The following is a 21,228-nucleotide window of genomic DNA, read 5'->3' on the forward strand; positions in this document are numbered from 1 at the left end:
GTGTGGGCTGGACTCAAAGCCATTTGCTCAAAGGGAAAAAGAACTACACTTTATAAAAGAACCTTCAAGACCAGAAAAGGTCCTAAAACATTTTACAACTAATGAAGTACCTCTGAAATTCAGTCACCATTTTAACCTAGAAAATACAGCAGTCAATTTGTACATGACAGGCTCTCACAAACAGCAGTATGATAAAGTCACAACAATACATTCTTGCTATGTTGATTGAGGGATAAATATTGGGCAAGGCAGCATAGATAACTCCCTATTCTTATTTAAGATAGTGGCATGCAATCCTTTACATCAACTAATGCCCCATCTAAAACAGAAAGGGCAGAATTCTCCAATCTCATCCGTGCCCACCCGTCTGCAAGTCAGAACATGAATTTGACTAAACTGCATTTACTTTCAGCAGCATCAGAGAATCTGAAAACCTCTGACAGTGCAGCATTCCCCCAGTACTGCAGTTAGAGAACCTAGATTTTTGTGCCCATGTCTTGAGAGTAAGACTTCAACCTCTGACTCAGAGGCGAGTGCTACCAACTGAACCAAATGGAATTATAATAAAGCTCTGTGGTCCACAGAATTCTGACAATTTAATTTCTGTATTGGAACAATAAGCACATTGATGTCCTATGCCATCCCCTCAAGTGACACATTTCCTGCCTTCAGTAGGATTCTTATAATTTAGTTGTCACAGTAGGTTCCTCCAAAGCACTGCATTGAATAGCACATAAAATATGCAAACACCACAACTAATATTTTTGGATCAAAGTTCACCTGACAAACATAATGAAAAAAAAAGTCCTCCCCAAACAACAGAGACCATTCCCTATGATATTTATATGCAGACCTACTGTATTACCAAGAATGATGTGCTGCCTCAAATGGGGGGGGTGGGGGTGGGTGGTATCTTCAACTTATTTGCTCCTAACCTTGCTCTTTCAGGATGCTTTTCAATAAATTTAAAGCACAATATCTTTTCAAATTGGTACAATGAAAAATAGGCAACATCAAAAGGAATATATAATACACAAAATCCAAATGCACTAAACATATCCAACCCCATGACACTGATTTCAATATCCAAATCTGCCTCGAAATAAGGGTACATTTAAATACATGGCACATCAATAAGTCATTAAAATACTTATACATTTAACTCATCAGAAACAACAGCATATAAACAAATAAGGCTATCTAACATCACTAATTTGGATGAAAATCTCAATAGGAAAACTATATTATGTTTCAACTACAATGTCATAAGAATTTGGTTTACAACGGGATACAAGAGAATAGATCTGTTACTAAGCTCAGAGACAAAAGGTTATGGGTTGACGATCCATTCCAAAATTTCAGTACACAATCTGAGTTTGTCTTCAGTGCAGGTAGAACAACAGTATGGGAGGTGGGTGGGATCATTCTGATGAAACAGTACATGCTCAGGCAGGTGTAAAAATCCTACTGTACTACTCAAAGAGCAGTTAAGCCTTCCCTGTGCCAAGACCAACATTTATGCTCCAACCAACATCACTAAAAACAGATTATCTTGCCACTTATCTCATTGCTGCTTTATAGGATCTTATTGTGCACATATTGACTGCTATACTACAACAATGGCTACACTTCAAAGGCAGCAGTGTTCCTTGGATATTGAGGTCAAAAGTTTAACATAAATGCAAGTTCCTTATTCATTATTAATTAGATCACACAGTATTAAGTGTTCACTAGTTAACTTAATTCATATGCTTTCAAAGAAACTTATTGCTGTTCAATTATAGGCACTGCATTAGAACAGGATTTAAATGATAGTGCAAAAGAATAAATGCAACACGAAAAGCACATATTACAAATCTATGTAAACTAAGTTTTAATTGAGCTGGAATTACATATAAATGCAAAACAGGAGTTCCATGTTTAATATTCCATGGTATTTAAAAAGTCTGCAAAACACAGAAAAAGACCCTTCGGCCTATCATGTCTGAGCCAGCCATCAAGCAGCTATTTATTCTAATCTCATTTCCCAGCATTTAGTCTGTAGCCTTGTATGCTTTGGCATTTTACATGCTCATCGTAATACTTCATAAATGTTGAGGGGTTCCCACCTCTACCACCCATTCAGGAAGAGTGTTCAGATTCCCACCACCTTCTAGGTGAAAAATGTTTTCCTCAAATCCCTTCTAAATCTCCTGTCCCTTAACTTAAATCTATGCCACCTGGTTACTGACCCCTCTACTAAAGGGGAAGATTTATTTCTATCCACCCGATCCATGTCCATCATAATTTTGTATATCTCAATCAGGTCTCCCCCTTAGCCTTCTCTATTGTAAGAAAAATCCAGAATAAAGCTACAGAATATATCAATGGATTACCATTAAATTAGATGTTCCATTTTAAGCAATTATCAGCTGGCTCTCAAAAACATTGAGATGTTATTGTAGATCAAGAGTAATACAGTTTTTAAAAATTTGGATCAAGTGTGGGTCCTGATCCTTCCATAATTCTCAAGTACTAAAAGCCCTCAACAATGTTTTCTCCCCCCTTTAGTAAACAATATGCGAATGATTTTTGAGGACAGTGAGAGTGTGCAAATACATGGAAAACAGTTTTACTCAGTGGACAAGCAATGTCCAATATCCAGGTTATTGCTTCCTAATGCTCCAGCAACAGCAAATTGCAAAACATATTGTTCATGTTAAGATAAAGCATGTACCGGAGTTGCTTGGTTAAGTTGAACTGGTACTGAAGAAATCTGTAATGGCTTCAGTTGTGTAGAAGGTTGGGATAGCTGTGCTGGCATTGGAGGTTGTTGAACCTGATACTGTGGCAGTGGCAGAGATGCAGGCTGGACAAGTGGCGGTACTGATGGCACCTGTTTCTAGAAAAACAATGCACAAGAATTAATTGCACAGCTGAATAAAAAAAAATCAACAGAACCTGCACGCAATTTGTTTTACTTACCTGTATCTATGAACAATTCCCATCAACATTTCAAGTAAGGTGGCCCCAACACAAAAGTTGCTGACAGAAAAAAACACACACTGGCCTCAAAGCCATTTGTCATCTGTCCTTTTTCATCCACTGGCAATATAAATCACCTTGTAAAATTTGCTCCTTTAAGACACTCTTCTTTCACAGGGTGTTGTAATGTGAAATAGGACCAAGAGGTAAAAACGTAAACGCTTCCAACACTTTGTTTAGAATAATAAGATTTTGCCATCCAATGATGAACAAATCAATGAGAACATCATGTGCAATTAGAATGTAATATCTACCTGAAAATGGAATGTTGCAGTGCAGAAATAAGGGTCCAACTATGAGAAATCAGAATACATCAGTAAAGTAACAAAACTAGAAAGATTCACAAACTGCACAGCAACGCAGTTCTTTTCCAAGAGGATCCTTAGTTTAACAACAAAATTGACTGATGAAGTGCTTACCTGTTGTGGTTGTCCCATCTGCACTGCAGCAAGTGCTGCTGGTTCCTGGTAATGTTGCTGGGGCCCAAGTTGATGAGACTGTATAGGCAACACCACAGATGGGACATGCATCATAGGGTTGGGCTATAAAAACAATGAGAATATTACCTTATTTCTGTGCTTTGCTCTTTTACTTAGATTTTATTTTATTATGTTTGCCATATGGTTATCAAACTTCAAATAGTTGAAGTAGTTGTAAATAAAGTTACAGTGCACCATAGCACCAAAGTCATTTCCATAATTATTTAATTCAGACTAGTGTGGAAAATTGAAACTGTACACTGCCACAGGAGCTCTGATAAAAGTAATCAAGCCTTGAAACGATGGTTTTATTCTCTTTCCACAGATGCTGTCAGACCTGCTGAGATTTTCCAGTATTTTCCATTTTTGTTTCAGATTCCAGCATCCGCAGTATTTTGCCTTTAGACTAGGTGCTTTCCGGAAGCCACATTTACAAAAAATGTAACAGATAAGGGAGCATGGGAGTCTTAAGCAGCAACTTCAGACTACAGCACATTGTATTTGTTCCCCTTCCACCACAAATACAAGGTTCAGACAACAAGTTCTCTAAACCAGTACCAGAATGCAACCCTGATTTGCCATTAGTTTTCCCTCTATGTTTTGTTTCCTTATTCCTTCAAATTCTTTTCCCAATCCATTTTGGATTCTTTATTTCTATGTCGCTATCTCTCTCTTCACTATATTTTTCTTTCTAAATGTCTTTCATTTGACCATTAAATATATTCAAGGCTGAGCTAGATTTCTGATTGGCAAAGGAGAGGCAGCAAAGTGGAGTTGAGATCACAAATCAGGTCAGCCATGATCATATTGAATGTTGGAGCATGCTCAATGGGGCGAATGGCCTCTACTGCTCTCGTATCACCTCTGCACTCCAAGGACCAATCCTATGTCTCCTCCTCTCAACCACATTGTGCATTTTGATTATGTTGCTAAGAGGGACTATAGCAAGTGCCAAACACCCTGATGACATCTCAACTGCTCCAACCATTGCCTGACAATCTAGTTTTGGATGAGCAGCAAATATTTAAAATTAAACACTGGGCCTACTAAAGGCATCACCCTTGATCTTTGTCACAAATTCATTCCATCACAAACAATTCCAACACCCTCCTTGGTCACTGCCTCAAAAAACTCAAGACATCTGTACGCTCAGCTTCCTACTTGACCAGGGTCAGCATCCACCTCACCTCCACTTTAACACGAAGACTGTCTACATTCATCTGTGAAATTCCCATTCACCCAATCTCAGTTTATTTGCCACTAAAACACTCATCCATTCTTCTGCATAGATCTTGATAACTTCATAATTTAAGCTAAGCAAGCAAATTAAAGTTTTGTAATAAGTTATGAGGGAACAAATTGCTTACTTGCAAAGTCAAAGACAGTTCCCATTAAAAACATAGAAGAGCAAAACTCTTATCTTTAATGGCACGTGGAAAAAATAACGCCCCTCGAAGTGCATCCAAAAAAGATTCAGTATGTGGTGGACGGGCTTTATCTTAATTTTTCCAAGGCTAAAGCACGACTAAATGTTACCTTCAAGACCCAAAGATCCCAAAAAGCAATAATCCACTACTTACAAGACAATTGCCTGAATTTTACTACCCTGCCTGCCACAGGAATTGGAGGGAACAATGGAAAGGTCCGCTGACCTTGGGCGGGATTATATGGTTTTGGGACGAGTGAAGTTGTAAATCCCACCCTTTGGCTTTTAACACCTCAAATCTGTATACTCAAGATATTTGTAACGAATACGGTCAGCCCAGCCACAGATCTTTAAGGTTTTCAAAGTTGTTTCGCTTCAAAAAAAACTGTCTTTCCACTTTCCCTCCATGAAGGCCACAGTGAAGCTATGTTACATCCTTGATAAATCTTGAAACTTTTCAGTGCATAATGCATTAAGAACTTGCTAACAAAGCTAAGTATTTTATAGTGACCTTAAAACATTACAATTTACAGTTATTAAACTTGTGTGTGTAATAGCTTATGTGATATTCAGTGCTGCCATTCCGAGTCTGATGAACTAATAGAATCATAAATCAGCTTTGGTATAAAATCCACTGGCGGCATGGTGGCATAATGAGTAGCACTGCTGCCTCACAGCACTGGGACCTAGGTTCAATTCTGGCCTTGGGTGACAGTTTGCACGTTCTTCCCGTGTCTGCATTGCTTTCCCCCGATGCTCTGGTTTCTTTCCACAGTCCAAAGATGTGCAGGTTAGGTAGACTGGCCAAGCTAAATTGCCCTTTAGTGTCAGGGGGACTACATGGGATTACAGGGATTGGGTCTGGGTGGGACTGTGTTCAGTGGCTCGATGGCTGAATGGCCTCCTTCTGCATTGTAGGGATTTTATGATTTTACTTTTGTTAGTAGTTATTGGTCCAGTCATGCAATTTTTAGTTGGCAATCACTACAACTGCAAAGAAATAAGAACCTGATTTTACAGAATACAGAAAACAAACAGAGGATAAACAGTGAAGTACTATGATCAAATTATTAAAATAAACTTACTGTAGCTGCGTGCTGGTATTGAGCCAACAGTTGTTGTGAACTAATGGAAGCCTGAATCTCACTCTGAGGTGGACTGCTTATCTGCTGTACTCCAGGGGCCACTGGCTCAGGAATAGATGAGTAGACCACACTTTGCTGGCTTCCTTGAGAGTCAGAGTAAAGTGTTGACCCTTGCCCACTGTCACAAGTGCTGTCGGCTTTAAAATATACAGTTGATAAATAACAATATTGTCTATCATAATAAGTCCACAGAATGTAATTGTAAAATGACAAAAAGCACAACACAAGCTGAGCAAGTCAATTTTGACAATCCAAATGATAGCTAGTACTCTGTGCTACGAATAATCAAGGTACATGTTAGAACAAACAACATTGTTCCCATACGTTTTCAAAATCATTTCTGGGTGGTCAGAGCCAGTACTTCCTGAGGAATGACAAGTCATGACAGTCCGTTCTTGCTCATGGCTTCGAGGTAACCAGAAACTGGTCTTGTCCCTGCCTGGGAGCAAGCAAAACAAGTAATCTTGACGAGGAGGTAACCTCCACTCGTTAAATGCACAAAAAGCAAAAGACCGTTCTATCTTGGTACAACAAGCAAGTTACCCCTACAAAAACTGATGGAAGAGATAGTCAGTAACGGAGGCTTCCTTTAAGGGGAAGGTAGCAGCAACCCTCCATCAGACTTCTGTCAAGGCTCCCATGTCCATGCAATCATTTACATGTTCACAGATTTCATCCTAGGCAGTATCCTGGTGAATCTCCTCTGCATCCCCTCCAGTGCAATCACATTCTTCCTGTGACCAGAACTGCACACAGTACTCTTAGTTGTGGCCTCACCACCAAAGTTCTATATAACTCCAACATGACTTCCCTGCTTTTGTAATCTATACCTCTACTGATAAAGGCAAATATCCCATATGCCTTTTTCACCACCGTACCAACATGCCTTCCGTTTTCAGAGATCTGTAGACAAACACACCAAGAACCCTTTGCTCCACAGAACTTTCTAGTGTCCTACCATTCATCAAGCACTTTGTCAAATTATTTCTTGCAAAGTGTATCATCTCTCACTTTTCAGGATTAAATTCCATCTGTCACTTTTCTGCCCATTTGACAATTCCATCGATTTCTCGTAGCCCAAGACACTCTGCTTCACTGTTAACACCCATTCAATATTTGTGTCATTTGCGAACTTACTAATCCTACCTACCTATCCACCCCCCCCACCCACACAGTCATCAATATCTTTATATAAATGACTAATAATAGGGGGCCCAACACATATCTGTGGAATGCCTGTGGACACCGGCTTCCAATCGCTAAAGCAGCCTTCTGTTATCACCTCTGTTTTCTACAACCGAGGAAATTTTGAATCCACTTTATCAAAATACCCTGTATCCCATGTGGGACTTTGTCAAAGGCTTTGCTGGAATCCATATAAACTACATCGACTGCTCTGCCCTCAGCTACACACCGGGTCACCTCCTCAAAAAATTCAATCAAATGTGTTAGTACGACCTCCCTCTGATGAAGCCATGCTGACTATCCTTGGTCAAGCTTTCCCTCTCCAAGTGGAGATTGATGTTCTCTTTCACAAGTTTCTCTAATAGCTTCCCTACTGCTGATGTGAGACTCACTAGTCTGTAGTTCCCCAATTTATCTCTACAACCCTTCTTAAATAGCAGAATCATATTAGCTGTTCGCCAGTCATCTGGCACTTCCCCTGTTGCCAGAAAATTTGTGTGAGAGCAAGTGCAATCTCCTCCCTTGCCTCCCACAACAGCCTAGGGCACAATTCATCAGGACGTGGAGATTTATCCACTTTTAAGGCTGCCAACACCTCCAATACCTTGCTCTTGCCGTTCCCTCTATCAATTTACTCGAGAACCTCTCAGTCTCTCTCCCTGAATTCCATACCATTGTCCTTGTTCTTTTGGGTGAAGACGGATATGAAGTATTCATTTAACACTCTACCAATGTCCTCTGGTTCCACCCACAGTTGCCTCCTTGGTCCCTAATGGGCCCTGCTCTTTCCCCGATTATCCTCTTTCCATTGTAACACTTGCAGAATATCTTGGGACTTTCCTTACTTTTATCCGCCAGAACTCTCTCATATCCCCTCTTCACATTCTTAATTGCTTTCTTAAGTTCTATCGTACACTCTCTATATCTCACTAGTGCCTCCAGTGATTTGCTCCCTTTGTACTTTTTAAAAACCTTTCTTTTCCTTCTCATTGAATGATGGGTTCAGATCTGGGTCCAGTAAATTTTGTCACTAACTGCTCTTTATCACATCATTTTCAAGTTTCATCAACTATGTTCTTTCCTATGGCCAGCTTTATACCTTTGATGGTCGTTCACATTCTTTAACTTATTTTTTTCTGCATACTATTTTTTCTGTAAGCTTTTGCCTGCTTACTTGCTTTTAAGTGGGTAGTTAGCATAATGTGAGGATTTTTTCGAAGTTTACTTAGTTCTTGAATGGATAGAATAGTACAGCCTGCTACAAGTATGCATTCATTTTGACATATTAGGAGAAAGGACAGAGAAACAGAACTTGGGCCAATAACATGGAGTCGTCTGCATTAGAGTTGAAAGCATTCACACTTTTATAAAACACACAAAAAACTCTTTCAATAAATTATCCAATAATCAAATATAAAGAATGCCATCTGCAGCAAAGTACTGTAAATACTGGGAGTCCTGCAGAGAATACAATCATACTGTTTATTGGTAGCAGCTTTACAGCAAATGGACTATTATAGCCTCTTTAGGTGTCTGCATATTATCCACACTTGGCTGAGAATGCTTTCAGAATGACAGGTTCGTGAAATGCCATAGGGCTAATTTTGACATCTTGTTGACAAATGGATTTGAAAAAAAAATGAAATATCAGCCTCATTGAAAAATGCCCTAACTGAATGCATGTACGTACCCTAATAACATAATTCATTTTCTTATCACATACTACCTCAAAAGAAAACCGTTGGGGATTTTATGACAAATTGAGTGGCGACTGTCATCTCAGGGTGTTAAAGAGGCTGTAACATTTAGTTAGGTTTTGGTGGAATTGAAGCAAGTTATATTCTCCAAGGCTTCTCTCATTACAATCCCCAAAACAGTTTTTAGAAAATACATAAAATAGGAGATAGATGGAGAAGAAAAAAAGCGCAACACTACTTTCTGATCTCAGAATTTCTATGGAGGGGGCTGACCAAACATAAATATCAAATGCTTGGTGCCAATAATCAACTTTTATTAAAAAAATGACTCAATCAATTTATTTCATACTTGACAGAATTTTGAAACATTTCTGTTGTATTCCCAAGCACAACGTCAAAATCAATGACGACACTTACACATTATAGATGTGACACTGACGAGCAGACCTTGATGCACATGTTGATCAGCTTCAGGTTCCTCCAATTCTGAGGGGATTTGCTGGCCTGTACCAACAACCTGATGAAAACAATCCTTCTGTTTTTCCAATTCTGTCTTTTCTCCTTGTGCATTAGTCACATTTACTTGCTGACATCGTTCCCTTCTCCACTTAATTAAGGCTACTCTGTCTCGTATCGACTTGGCAACTGTCTTGGAATCACATTCTTGAAAGAAACCAGAATCAATCTGCAACCAAAACATCAACATTGAACAAACGTTAGAATGTACAAGAAAAAAGGCTGTTCCCCATCGTACAAGAATCTGATGGAAAATTTAGACCGAACAATTCAAGATTGCTGCACATTTCAGGTTTAGTCAATGATCTTAACTTTTTAAGCGAAATAACTTAATCCTCAAAATTATCGAAGAAATCAAATAACACCTGTTTAGTGCATAAATGCTCGTAGTGCGGAGTAAAAAGACATTCATATTTCTTTCATACTTAACATTTTGGTTAACACTGTAGAGAGTGAATATAAAGCTTTAAAATAATTACAATTTGGAGTTTGGGGCTAAAATTGAAAAGTATGCAAATTAAAGACCAGCTATTACCATTAATTTCTTCTTTTAAAAAAAGCACTTATTCCCACATAAAATATTTTCATGACTTCAACTAATGATAGTTGGTACTACAGAAGTTACTGAACTTGAAATACGAGAAGGCAAAAAAAAATCAGTTAGAAAAAGAGCAGCATGAAGGTTAACCATCACAATTTCTACCAAAGCAATGAAAGGCAATATTCCTGAATCAGTGAGCAAACCTAACCCTGCAGGTACTCGACAAATCCAGCTCATCTCAAAAGTTGGAGATAAGCAAGTGCACAGGTTCTGGTCCAACAAGTTATTCTGCACAGGAAGACTCAAGGCCACATAAGCCATGACCTCCTGCAATACTTCCTCAAACACTGCATGCACATCTGACTTGCTGCGCACGGAGGAGCATGATCAGCCAGGGTAGAGATCTATTCTTGCCTTGTTCTACAGTAAAAATACAGCCAAAATACTTGCTGGACATGCACTTATCAAATCAGATATTCAACAGGCTGCATCTGGAAATGCAAACGAGCACAACGTTTGAGCTCCTTCACACGCTGACACCATGAACATCTCAACTGGTATGTTGTACAACCGATCAGGGCTATTGTAGTATCTTGCAGTGACTGGAAACCACTAACTAGATCAACAAACAAATGCTTTTTTAAGGTAAGCAACTATTGAGGGTGAATTAAAGGCTACCGTACTCTACGACTCCAGACTCCTAACTGACAAGGAAAACCAATGCTCAGCCCCAAAATTTGCACTTCTGGTCCATTTGGCTGAATGGTCACATGACTGAGAACTTGCTCCTTAAAGAGGCATGCTTCCACATCTCTCCCCTTTATGTTCCTAATTAACACATCTCAATAACAATTGAACTATTTACAATATTATACAACAAATGGATTTCAAACACAATGCTTTATAATACAAGTTGGTCTGGTGACTTCCTGATTCTTTGGGGGGCATTGTAATTCACTAGCAGATGCTCCAGCAGTAGAGGTAACATAGGTGTGAACCTCAACAGGTTGACTCTCAACTTGCAAAGTGCATCAGTGTATATAAGCTTCTCCAATTCCCACTTCTGCAGCATTATTTTCATTTATAGGAATATCACTGACAGGCCTACTAGGGATGGACTGCGCTGGTTGTGTGTGACATTTTCCTCTTCTCCAATGATCCACATGTTTCTTCACCCTTTTACCATGAACATGCATTTCATACAACAGTGGACTAGTTCTGGCCACAACTGCTCCAGGGATCCAATTTGGACCAGCACCATAATTTTTTTTACATATACCAAGCCACTCACTGTAATAATTCAGGAGTCAGCTGTAAAGGAACAGTGCTTCATTGCACAAAAAGTAAAAGTAAAACCACAAGCATGTGGTGAACACATATAGGTCCCAATCTGGATGATACAATAACAGACTTGCTCATGGTTTGCTTTATAAAGAGCTTAGGATAGGCGTTCCACCTGTTAAGATAATATCAAACACCATGGGAACTCGTTCTATGAGTCCACTGGGAGGTCAATCAGGAATTCTCCACGTAAGTCCTGAGGGTTATCAAACCCACCTTAACCGTTCTCAGTTTTTGAGAAGTTGTGTAGTTTCTTCTGTGTATTCTGTTTTGCCCCAATTCTCTCTGCCAAACTCAGAAATATCAGATATAACCTCTGTCTGTTAATAATTCGGCAGGTGTGACACCTGTGACAGCACAAGCTGTTTTTCTATAGGCAATCAGGAAATGGGCCAGAGAGGCTGATGACGGTTTCTTCATGAAGGCTTTGAATGTTTGGATACCTCTCAGCCAGTCCATTTGAAGCACAGTGATAAGGGTCCTGCTTGAATTTGCTGAACATGATTGGTTGTCATGAACTGTGGAACTCTTCACCAGTGAAAGCAGTCCCATTATCTCAGATCAGTGCATCAGGCAACCTGTGGGTGACAAATGTCTGTTGGAATTTCTCTACCACTGCTGATAAGGGCATGGACTTCATTTCTTGCATGTCCAACCATTTGGAGTGTGCATCTATTATAAGCAGGAACATGGTGCTCATGGATGTGCCTGCAAAATTGACAGGTAGTCGCACCCATGATTGACTTGGCCACTGCCAAGGATGCATTAAGGTGGAGATGACAATGTTTGCTGCATTTGACATTAGTCACATTATTGAATAGATCATCTATTTCGGTATCTATCCCGAGCCTCCACACGTAACTACATTCAAACATCTTCATCTTTGGCATCCCAAGTTGGGCACAGCATAACTCTTGTAATAATAACTTTCTAGCAGGATTGTGAACGATAATCCTTGCTCCCCATAATAATAAATCGTCTTCACAATTAACTTGTCTTTTCTTATTTGAACATTTGAGATGGACAACTTGGCAAATGTAAAGAATTTTGGTGCTGGTCCAAACCAATTGCTCAGACCTGTTAACGTAATGCCACAAAGAAAAAGTCATCAGTCTCCCTACAAATCAACTGGCGCATTGCCTGATCACCTATAGAAAAATATCTGACATAACCACAGGTGTTACATCTGCAAAGTTACCAATGGGCAGACGTATTACAACAAAGTCAGATCTGGTATTTCAGAATTTGGCAGGGAAGGTAGAGACAAAACAGAACACACAGAATAAACTTCAGAATATTTGGGGTGGATGACTTGGTATATGTACAGAACTTTGGTGCTGGCCCAAATTGATTGTAAAAAGTCTGACAACACCAGGTTTTAGTCCAACCGATTTATTTGATAATACTCACAAGCTTTCGAGGTTTCCCTCTTCATCAGGTGAATGGAGAGTTCTGGCCTCAGACAGAGCATATAAAGCACAGACAGTTTAGAGATTACTGATTAGAATGCGAATCCTTACACCTAACCTGCTGTTCAAGACCTGAAGTGGCTGACAATGTGAGTGGAAGGAGCACTGATCACAGGTTACAGAGATGTGTATTGTCTCCAGACAGTACAGTAAGTGGGGTTTTGCAAACCCAGGCAAGTCAGCCACTTCAGGTCTTGAACAGCAGGTTAGGTGTAAGGATTCGCATTCTAATCAGTAATCTCTAAACTGTCTGTGCTTTATATGCTCTGTCTGAGGCCAGAACTCTCCATTCACCTGACGAAGAGGGAAACCTCGAAAGCTTGTATTATCAAATAAATCGGTTGGACTAAAACCTGGTGTTGTCAGACTTTTTACTGTGTTTACGCCAGTCCAACGCCGGCATACCCACATCATGGCCCAAATTGATTGCTCAGACCTGTTATCATCATGCCAGCAGTGGAAGACCATATGTTAAATCCTAGATAACATGGGGTCCTTCTGGGGCCAAACCTTGACCTCTCGCACCAACAGAGTGTAGAGTAAGTGTACTGAGCAAGTGTAGAGCAAGTACAATTTCCTGTGATACAGGCAGGGGCAGTATAGTTTCCAGTAGGGGAAGGCAGCTTAAAGCATCCGCATTTGATGTGTGTGTGCCTCATCTATGCTGAAAAGTATACTCACTAGCTGTTAACAATGGAGCTCACCGTTGGACCCCAGCTGAAGTTATGGGAGGTATTGCCTTACCTTTCTCTAAATAAACCTGACCTGGGTTTGTGGTCAGCAACTACTATGAAGTGCCATTCATAAACTTATTGATGAAATGTTTCAATCCAGAGATGACAGCTGGTCCCTCTTTTTCAATTTGATTAAGCTTTCTCCACATGGGCCAGAGTTCTTAAGGCTGAGGCGATAGGCCTTTCTACACCATCTTCCATCTTATGTAATTAAATTACTCCAATTCCGTAAGGAGACATGGTACAGGTAAAAATGAACCAAGAGACTGGATAACTGCAAAGCTAATTTAGCCTAGGCTTCTTTCTGATGCTTACTCCAAAAGTATGGTTTTCTTAAGCAGTATGCACAAGGGTACCAAAATTGCAGAAAAATAAGGAATAAAACTTCCACATTAATTCACTATTCCTAAAAAAGATTTCAATTCTGATATATTTTTGAGGGCCATGCTTGCTTCATTCCTTTTATCTTCTCGTCCATAGGGTGCAAACCCCTAGACACCAACTCTAAACCCTAAATACGTCACTTCATGAGCTTGGAATATACATTTCTCCTTTTTGAGCATTATTCTGGCTTTCTTCCAATCTTTTTAAAACTTTAAGGTTTGCTAGGTGCTTATCTTCAGATGTGCCTTTAATCGTTATATTATGTAGATAGACAACCACCTTCGGTGGGTCCTGCAGTAAGCTTTCCATTGTGCACTGGAAAACTGTACACACTGATAGGACTCTGGAATTTAGCTAGATATACTGGTATAACCTTTTATTGGTATTCGTAGTAACAAATTCTCTAGATGCCTCATATAATTCTAATTGCTCTTGCGCATGGCTCATATTAAGTTTAGTGCAAGTTAAACCTCCTGTTAATTTAGTGTACAAACCCTCAATTCTTGGTACTGGATATCAGTTCAATTTTGCTGCCTGATTCACAGTTTATAGTCCCCACATTCCTAATGGTTCTATTTGGCTTAACCATTAACACAATAGGAGCTGCCCACTCCAAAAACTGCACAGGCTTGATGATGCCTAATTCTTCCAACTACTTGAATTCAGACTCAACCTTCTTATCTAAGGCAAAGGGCACAAGTTGGACTCTGTAAAACTTAGGTGTGGCCTCAGGATTGAGGTAAATTTTCGCTTTTAGGCCTTGTATCTTGCCTAATTCATCTTGGAACAGCTCCCGGCATTTTTAAAACGTCATGAAAGTCTCTGTTGTTAATTCTGAAAATTGCTAATTAATTTAACCAATTTGGTGAAGCCAATCTCAGCCCATCAGACTTGGCAGTTGGTCTCACCACTATTAAGAGGCAGTTGAGCTGATTGGTGCCGGTAGTTTATAGATAATGCTGTTGACCCTAGGATCCTTAAAGCATTCTAGTATGTATGGCTAGTCTTGCCATTGTGTTCCTTAATTTGAGGGGCTGAACTCCACTTTATAAATAACAATATGTTTGTTCTCCTGCTGCTGTGGCATAGGCACCCACATCCACCTTCATTCTGAGTGGCTGACCGTTTACCATCAACACATTCGTAACTGAGGCTGTCTTGCCCTCCTTAATGTTTTTTAACTTATATACTTAAGATCGGTTTGCAGGGTTGTTCTCAATACCCGTGCACTGGAGTCAGAATTTTTTTTTGTTGGCCCCCAGTAGGTTCTGCTTAGTCTTGCACTTACTCCTAATGTGCCCTCTCCTATTGCATAGGAAGCCTCTCCTATGTAGCTTCCCTGAATTTATATCCCTCCTGAGGGTGATATCTCCCACACTGGTAGAATCTTTTATTGTTTCTGGTCTGTGGACAAAATTCCTCACATCTTTGCACTCTTTTTTGCTCCAAGCCTCTTTGCTTGTTATTTTCTGCACCATCACCCCTGGCACCACGACTATCGGCAGCTCCCCACCAAACTTACCAGACCTTTACTGCTCTGCGGTTCCATCGCTTATCCACCCAAACCAACCCCACCCCACCTCCTTCAGCATTTTCCATAACTAGGGTGATCTCTAATGTCTTCTTTAAACTAATCTCTGCCTCTGCTAATAATTTATTTTGTATTACTGTGTTGCTAACATCACAGACTAGCCTGTCTCTCAACATGTCGTTGAGTGCAGACCTGAACTTGCACTGTTCAGCCATTTGTCTTAGGCATGGCACAAATGCTACTATCATCTCCCTGGCGCTCTTATCATTAAATTAAATTTATATCAGTGCATCATCAAGGGCTTTGGGTGATAATGTCCCTTGGCTAATTCCACAAGCTCCTCAAAAGTCTTGGAATCAGGAGCATCGGGAGAACTCGGATACCTTCTTGGGTTACAGGTCAGAACCCTGCAGGCTGTTAATAGGATTATCCTAAGCTGTACACACTACTCCAGATCTGGTTTCTGTACAGTTGTAGCAAGACTTCCCTATTTTTATAAATCAATCCTCCTTGCAATAAAGGCCAAAGTCCATTTGCCTTTCTGATTATTTGACATACCTGCATGCTAACTTTTTGTGATTCATGTCCAAGGACACCCATTCTGCAGCATACTATAATCTCTATCATTCAAGTAATATTTTGCTTTTCTATTCTTTGCAAAGTTGATATTCAAACTCACATTTTCCCACATTATACACCATTTGCCAATTTTATTTGTCCACTTACTTATCCTCTGTATGTTCCTTTGCAGACTCTGTGGCTTCTTTATAACTTGTGTTCCTACCTTTCTTTGTCTCCTTAGCAAATTTGGCTACAATACATATTGCCTCTTCATTCAAGTCATTAATATGGAATGTAAATAACTGAATTTCCAGCACTGACCCCTGTGGAACTCCACTAGTTACAGCTTCCAACCTGAAATTAACCCTTTTGTTCCAACTCTGTTCCCTGATAGTTGCCTATCCTCCATCCATATCATCTGCAACACCCCACTTGGAGTACTGTGCGCAGTTACGGTCGCCTCACTACAGGAAGGATGTGGAAGTTATTGAGAGGGTGCAGAGGAGATTTACAAGGATGTTGCCTGGATTGGGAGGCATGCCTTATGAAGGTAGGTTGAGGAAGCTAGGTCTCTTCCCGCTGGAGAGACGAAGGTTGAGAGGCGACCTGATAGGGGTTTATAAAACGTTGATTCTCGGAGGCTATTTCCCAGGGCTGAAATGGTCGCTACGAGAGGACGCAGGTTTAAGGTGCTGGGGGGCAGGTACAGAGGAGATGTTAGGGGTAAGTTTTTCACTCAGAGGGTGGTGAGTGAATGGAATCGGCTGCCATTGGCGGTGGTACAGGCGAACTCGCTGGGGTCTTTTAAAAGACTTCTGGATGAGTACATGGGATTTAATGGGATTGGAAGTTATAGACAGTTCTATGGCCTGGTAGGTAATGGATATGATCGGCGCAACTTGTGGGCCGAAAGGCCTGTTTGTGCTGTAGTGTTCTATGTTCTAACACCATGAGCTCATTTCTTGTCCAGCAACCATTAAAGTTACACTTTATTGAAAACATTTTTAAAATCAGAACATACTGAACTACCAGTTCTCTTTTAGCTATCCTACTAGTTACATCCACAAATAAATCTAATAAGATTAGATATAATACCCCTTTCATAAAACCATGTTAATTCTGCTTGATTGCTTTGTGATTTTCTCTATGTCCTGCTACTAGTTCCTTAATAACTGATGCCAGCATTTTCACAATGACAGATGTTAGGCTAACTGACCTAGTTTCCTATTTTCTGTCTGTTCCTTTCTTGAAGAGGGGGAATTATATTTGCAATTTGAGATTCCATTAGGCCTTTTCCATGATCAAAGAAAGTTTGGAAGATGAGGACCACTATTTCTGCCACCACCTCTTCTAAGAACCAAGGATAAGTGATCCATCAAGTCCAGAGGACTCGTCAGGCATTAGTTTTCCAAGTTTTTCTCTACTGATAGTGATTGTTGTTATAAATTCCTCACTTCCTTTTTGCCTTAAATTTTCTGCACTTTTTAGGAACCTTTTTGTGTCTTCTATCATGAAGACAGATACAAAATACATGTTCAAAATCTCTGCCATTTCCTTGTTTCCCATTGTTAATTCCTCAGTCTCATCCTCAAAGAAATCGATCTTTAGCTATTCTCTTGATTTATGCTTCTAGAAGTTCTCACTGTCTATTTCTATATTTGCTAGCTTGTCATTTTTTTCTCTATTTTTCATATCTTGTTTTGGTGGTGTGCTGGTTTGTAAACCTTTCCCAATCTCTGATATACCACTAATCTTTGCAGCACTGTACACCTTTTCTTACAATGTGAAACTATCCTTCACTTCCTCAGTTAGCCGCAGATGGCTCATCCTTCTTGAAAAGTCTTCATTTCTCAAGATAATAGAATTCTTTGAGAGTTATTATAGCGTATTTGAGGATTACAGCAATCCACGCTGTTGGAAGACGATGAAAATACGATGTTTTGTTAGGAGTAAAACTTTTAAACTAAACACTTTTGATCCTCATGTATCAATTGATGAATCTCTTTTCTGATGGAAGGTTATGAAAATTCAAGCCAAATTATGGACTTGAATACGTAATCTAGACTGACATTTCTCTATCATGAAGGGATTACTGCTTTGTTGGAGGCATCCTTCCCTAAACAAGACAAGGACTCTCAAAGAACAGTAGGGACTTCTGATATCTTAACCAACATCCTTGCCTTAATCACCACCAAAAACAGATCAGAGTCCATTCATTTGTTTTCAATTTGTGAACCTACTGCACTGGTCTACAGAACAACAGCAATAGCATTTCTAAAGTTAATTATTTGAGATGCTCAACGAATGTGATCTCACACTACTTGTACATAAAATTAAAGTTACTTCTTCCATTTACCTCACATTCATATGGTATTGTAATCTTACCATTTCTTGCGCAACATCATCAGGATTTTCTTTATTCAAGTCAAAACTGAACTCAATAGCTCCATTATCTTTGGGCTTGCCTTTCAGCTTCTTAGGGTCTTCAACCCAAAGTCTCATTGCAATTGAATCTTTTTTCCCATCATCCTCTTCAGCAAGCTCAACCCTTAGCCCAGTCTCCTCCGCAAAGAATGCATGATTTAATAGATCTTTTATAGCGTATCTGGAAAACAGGACAACACTCATTATTCAGCTTAGGGTAGAGTTTCTACTTTGGGCACAATCAGCAATCCAGGTGCAAACCAAGCTCACAAACGAATCAGTTTTGAAAGGTCAATACTCCAATCTCAACTAGGGGAGGCATGGTGGCACAGTGGTTAGCATTGCTGCTTCACAGCGCCAGGGACTCGGGTTCGATTCCAGCTTCAGAAACTGTGTGGAGTTTGAACGTTCTCCCTGTGTCTGCATGGGTTTCCTCCAGCTACTCCAGTTTTCTCCCACAGTCCAAAGATGTGCAGGTTAGGTGCATTAGCCATGCTAAGGTGACTGTAGTGTCAGGGTTTAGCGGGGTAAATATGTGGGATTACAAGAATAAGGCCTGGGTGAGATTGGGTTGGTACAGACTGAATTGGCTGAATGGCCTCCTCCTGCACTGCAGGGATTTTATGATAATGCCTTCTACAATTCTAAACTGAATGCAATAACTGCTGTGAAGTAGCGCAAATTGAGCAGCACTTTAGAACATGCTTCACTTAGTTTTACTTTGAGTGTTAACTTGGCAAAATTTGAGTAATACAACTGTAAGAGTTTATGACAAAATAACACATTTAATCAGTGTCAATCCACCACCTGCAATTAACCAGATATTAAGCTTCTGGTAATAACTTTTACAAACTATTTGGAACCATTTCTATGTTATACAGGAATGACATCCAAAATCTGGCAGTCTAAAAAACACACTTTTTTTTAAAAATAGCACACACATCTAGTTTCCACACTTCTGTGAAAGAATATATACGTTGGACATATTTGATAGTAGGGGACTAATAATCAAATGTCCTTGCATCTGAGTATATACCACAAGAAATTTTTTGCAAGGAAATAGTGACTTTGCAAACAATCAACTTCGGATGATTAAACTATAACTTCAGAAGCTGGCGTAATAAACATGAGAATAATAAGCAGAGAAGTCCATAATATGGAAAAATCCAAAATGCAGCAGTCTCCAGAATGACAGATTTTGGACAACCAAATCTGTACTAGGATTCAGTGATTAGTAAATTTAAGAGTTACATACAAAATCATTTCAAAGTTGCACATTCGTGGCCTTGCATCCAAAAGAACCAGTATTTTAAAAGAGCTTTGTTAAAGATCTGCAAATTAACAATTAGTGGATAACCCAATAGTGATGGATTTAGTTTGAGGAGGAGGTCTGTTGAGGGTAACATTTTTGATCCAGCACAGAGGAAAATGGAGACTATGCTGGACATCATTTGACTTTAAAATTCAACAATCCTTTGCACAGGTTACACTGATTTCAGGCAAATTGTGGTGAAAAACTAGCAGAAATAAGCAACGTTTATTCTCTTTGCAGCTGTACTTTAGATTTTTGATGTACCAAGTGATCATTCATAACCTTCACATTGTTATCTTATCCTTATCAAAGGTAAATTTTTAAAAAGATCAGTCATCATAAATATTCATTGTTAAAAAAATTCTACAAGTAAAATAATTCAGTTTATTGGGAAATGTATGTTTAATGCTTGACAATTACTGAACAAAATTAAACAATCAAATTTTAGTATTTATATCTATAACATTATTATGTTTTTTTGTCTTGATCAGTTTAAGAAGTGAATCTATTTGGATGAAGCCTGGTGCACATGAAAGCACCAGGGCATATGACACGCATGCAGCTGCCAAATATTGGTGGCAATGTCAGTAAGAGGATGTTCAGTACCCTTCCCTGGTCACCCCGAAGCCATATCTCTGTAATCCTGACTAAATCATACTTGTTTACATCTATTTGTGCAATTAATTCATCCACTTTATTGCAAACGCTCTGTGCATTAAGGCACAAAGTTTTTTGGCTCATCTTAACATTACTGGTCCCGTTCCCACTATTCTTCACTGAGGCTTTGTTTGAATCTGGGCCTTGATTTCTCTGCCCATCACTTTTCTTATTCTTCTTTGTCTTTCGCTTTTGTCCCTGATTGCCCCTCACCTGACTCCTTGCATACGTTCCCAAACCCCTGCCATTTTAGTTTAAATCCTCCCCAACCACTGCAGCAGGACAAGACCACTCTGAAGATCTAAAAGTTAGAAAGAGAGGAGAAAAAGCAAAAATCACCTTTCCCCTCTGTGCCAAATTCCCAATCAGCTCCAAAATCCTGATACCCACACTTATTTTGGCTGTGTCTCACTTCAGCTGTTTGCTTTCTCCTACAGTTTGTATGCAAACCTCACTAGAAATAAAATTTCTATGATAACCTGAATCCGAAACAAAGTTTGGGTCATGGGACAAGATTTTGTTCTGTTCATTGCAATTTCAGCATCTATCAACAGGCTGATTTAAAGGAAAGAGTTTACTTCTTAAAAAAATATTAAGCCCATGAATCTGCCTTTTCAACACAGGGGAAAATAGTTTGCAATTAGACTGTCTAAAACTATAAGAAAGATATAATGCTAGACTCTTGACAAAATTTATATTTTGTGACAATTTTATGTTGCTTTTTTTCCCAGAAGGAGCAGCTTTGGTCCTGTCAGTCTTTGGTGTAAAGAAGTACCGTTTTATTAAAAGATACTAATATAAC

General features: G+C 39.4%; 1 protein-coding gene across 9 annotated transcripts in view; it reads right to left on the reverse strand.

Moving 5' to 3' along the window:
- wnk2 (WNK lysine deficient protein kinase 2) overlaps positions 1-21,228 on the reverse strand; it is a 193,739-nt gene that overhangs the window by 83,480 nt on the left and 89,031 nt on the right. For 8 of the 9 annotated variants that reach the window (XM_080182406.1, XM_080182369.1, XM_080182397.1 and 5 more), the window contains 6 exons: positions 18,419-18,638; positions 9,374-9,641; positions 6,015-6,211; positions 3,444-3,566; positions 3,279-3,317; positions 2,717-2,881 (listed from right to left, as the gene is read on the reverse strand). In XM_080182406.1, the coding sequence (XP_080038532.1) occupies positions 2,717-2,881; positions 3,279-3,317; positions 3,444-3,566; positions 6,015-6,211; positions 9,374-9,641; positions 18,419-18,638 (1,012 nt within the window). The remainder of the gene's footprint in view (positions 1-2,716; positions 2,882-3,278; positions 3,318-3,443; positions 3,567-6,014; positions 6,212-9,373; positions 9,642-18,418; positions 18,639-21,228) is intronic. The other variant, XM_080182377.1, reaches the window with a different exon arrangement.

The sequence above is a fragment of the Carcharhinus amblyrhynchos genome, chromosome 3 (genome assembly GCF_965287045.1).
Source record: "Carcharhinus amblyrhynchos chromosome 3, sCarAmb.v2.hapA, whole genome shotgun sequence".
Lineage (NCBI taxonomy): Eukaryota > Metazoa > Chordata > Chondrichthyes > Carcharhiniformes > Carcharhinidae > Carcharhinus > Carcharhinus amblyrhynchos.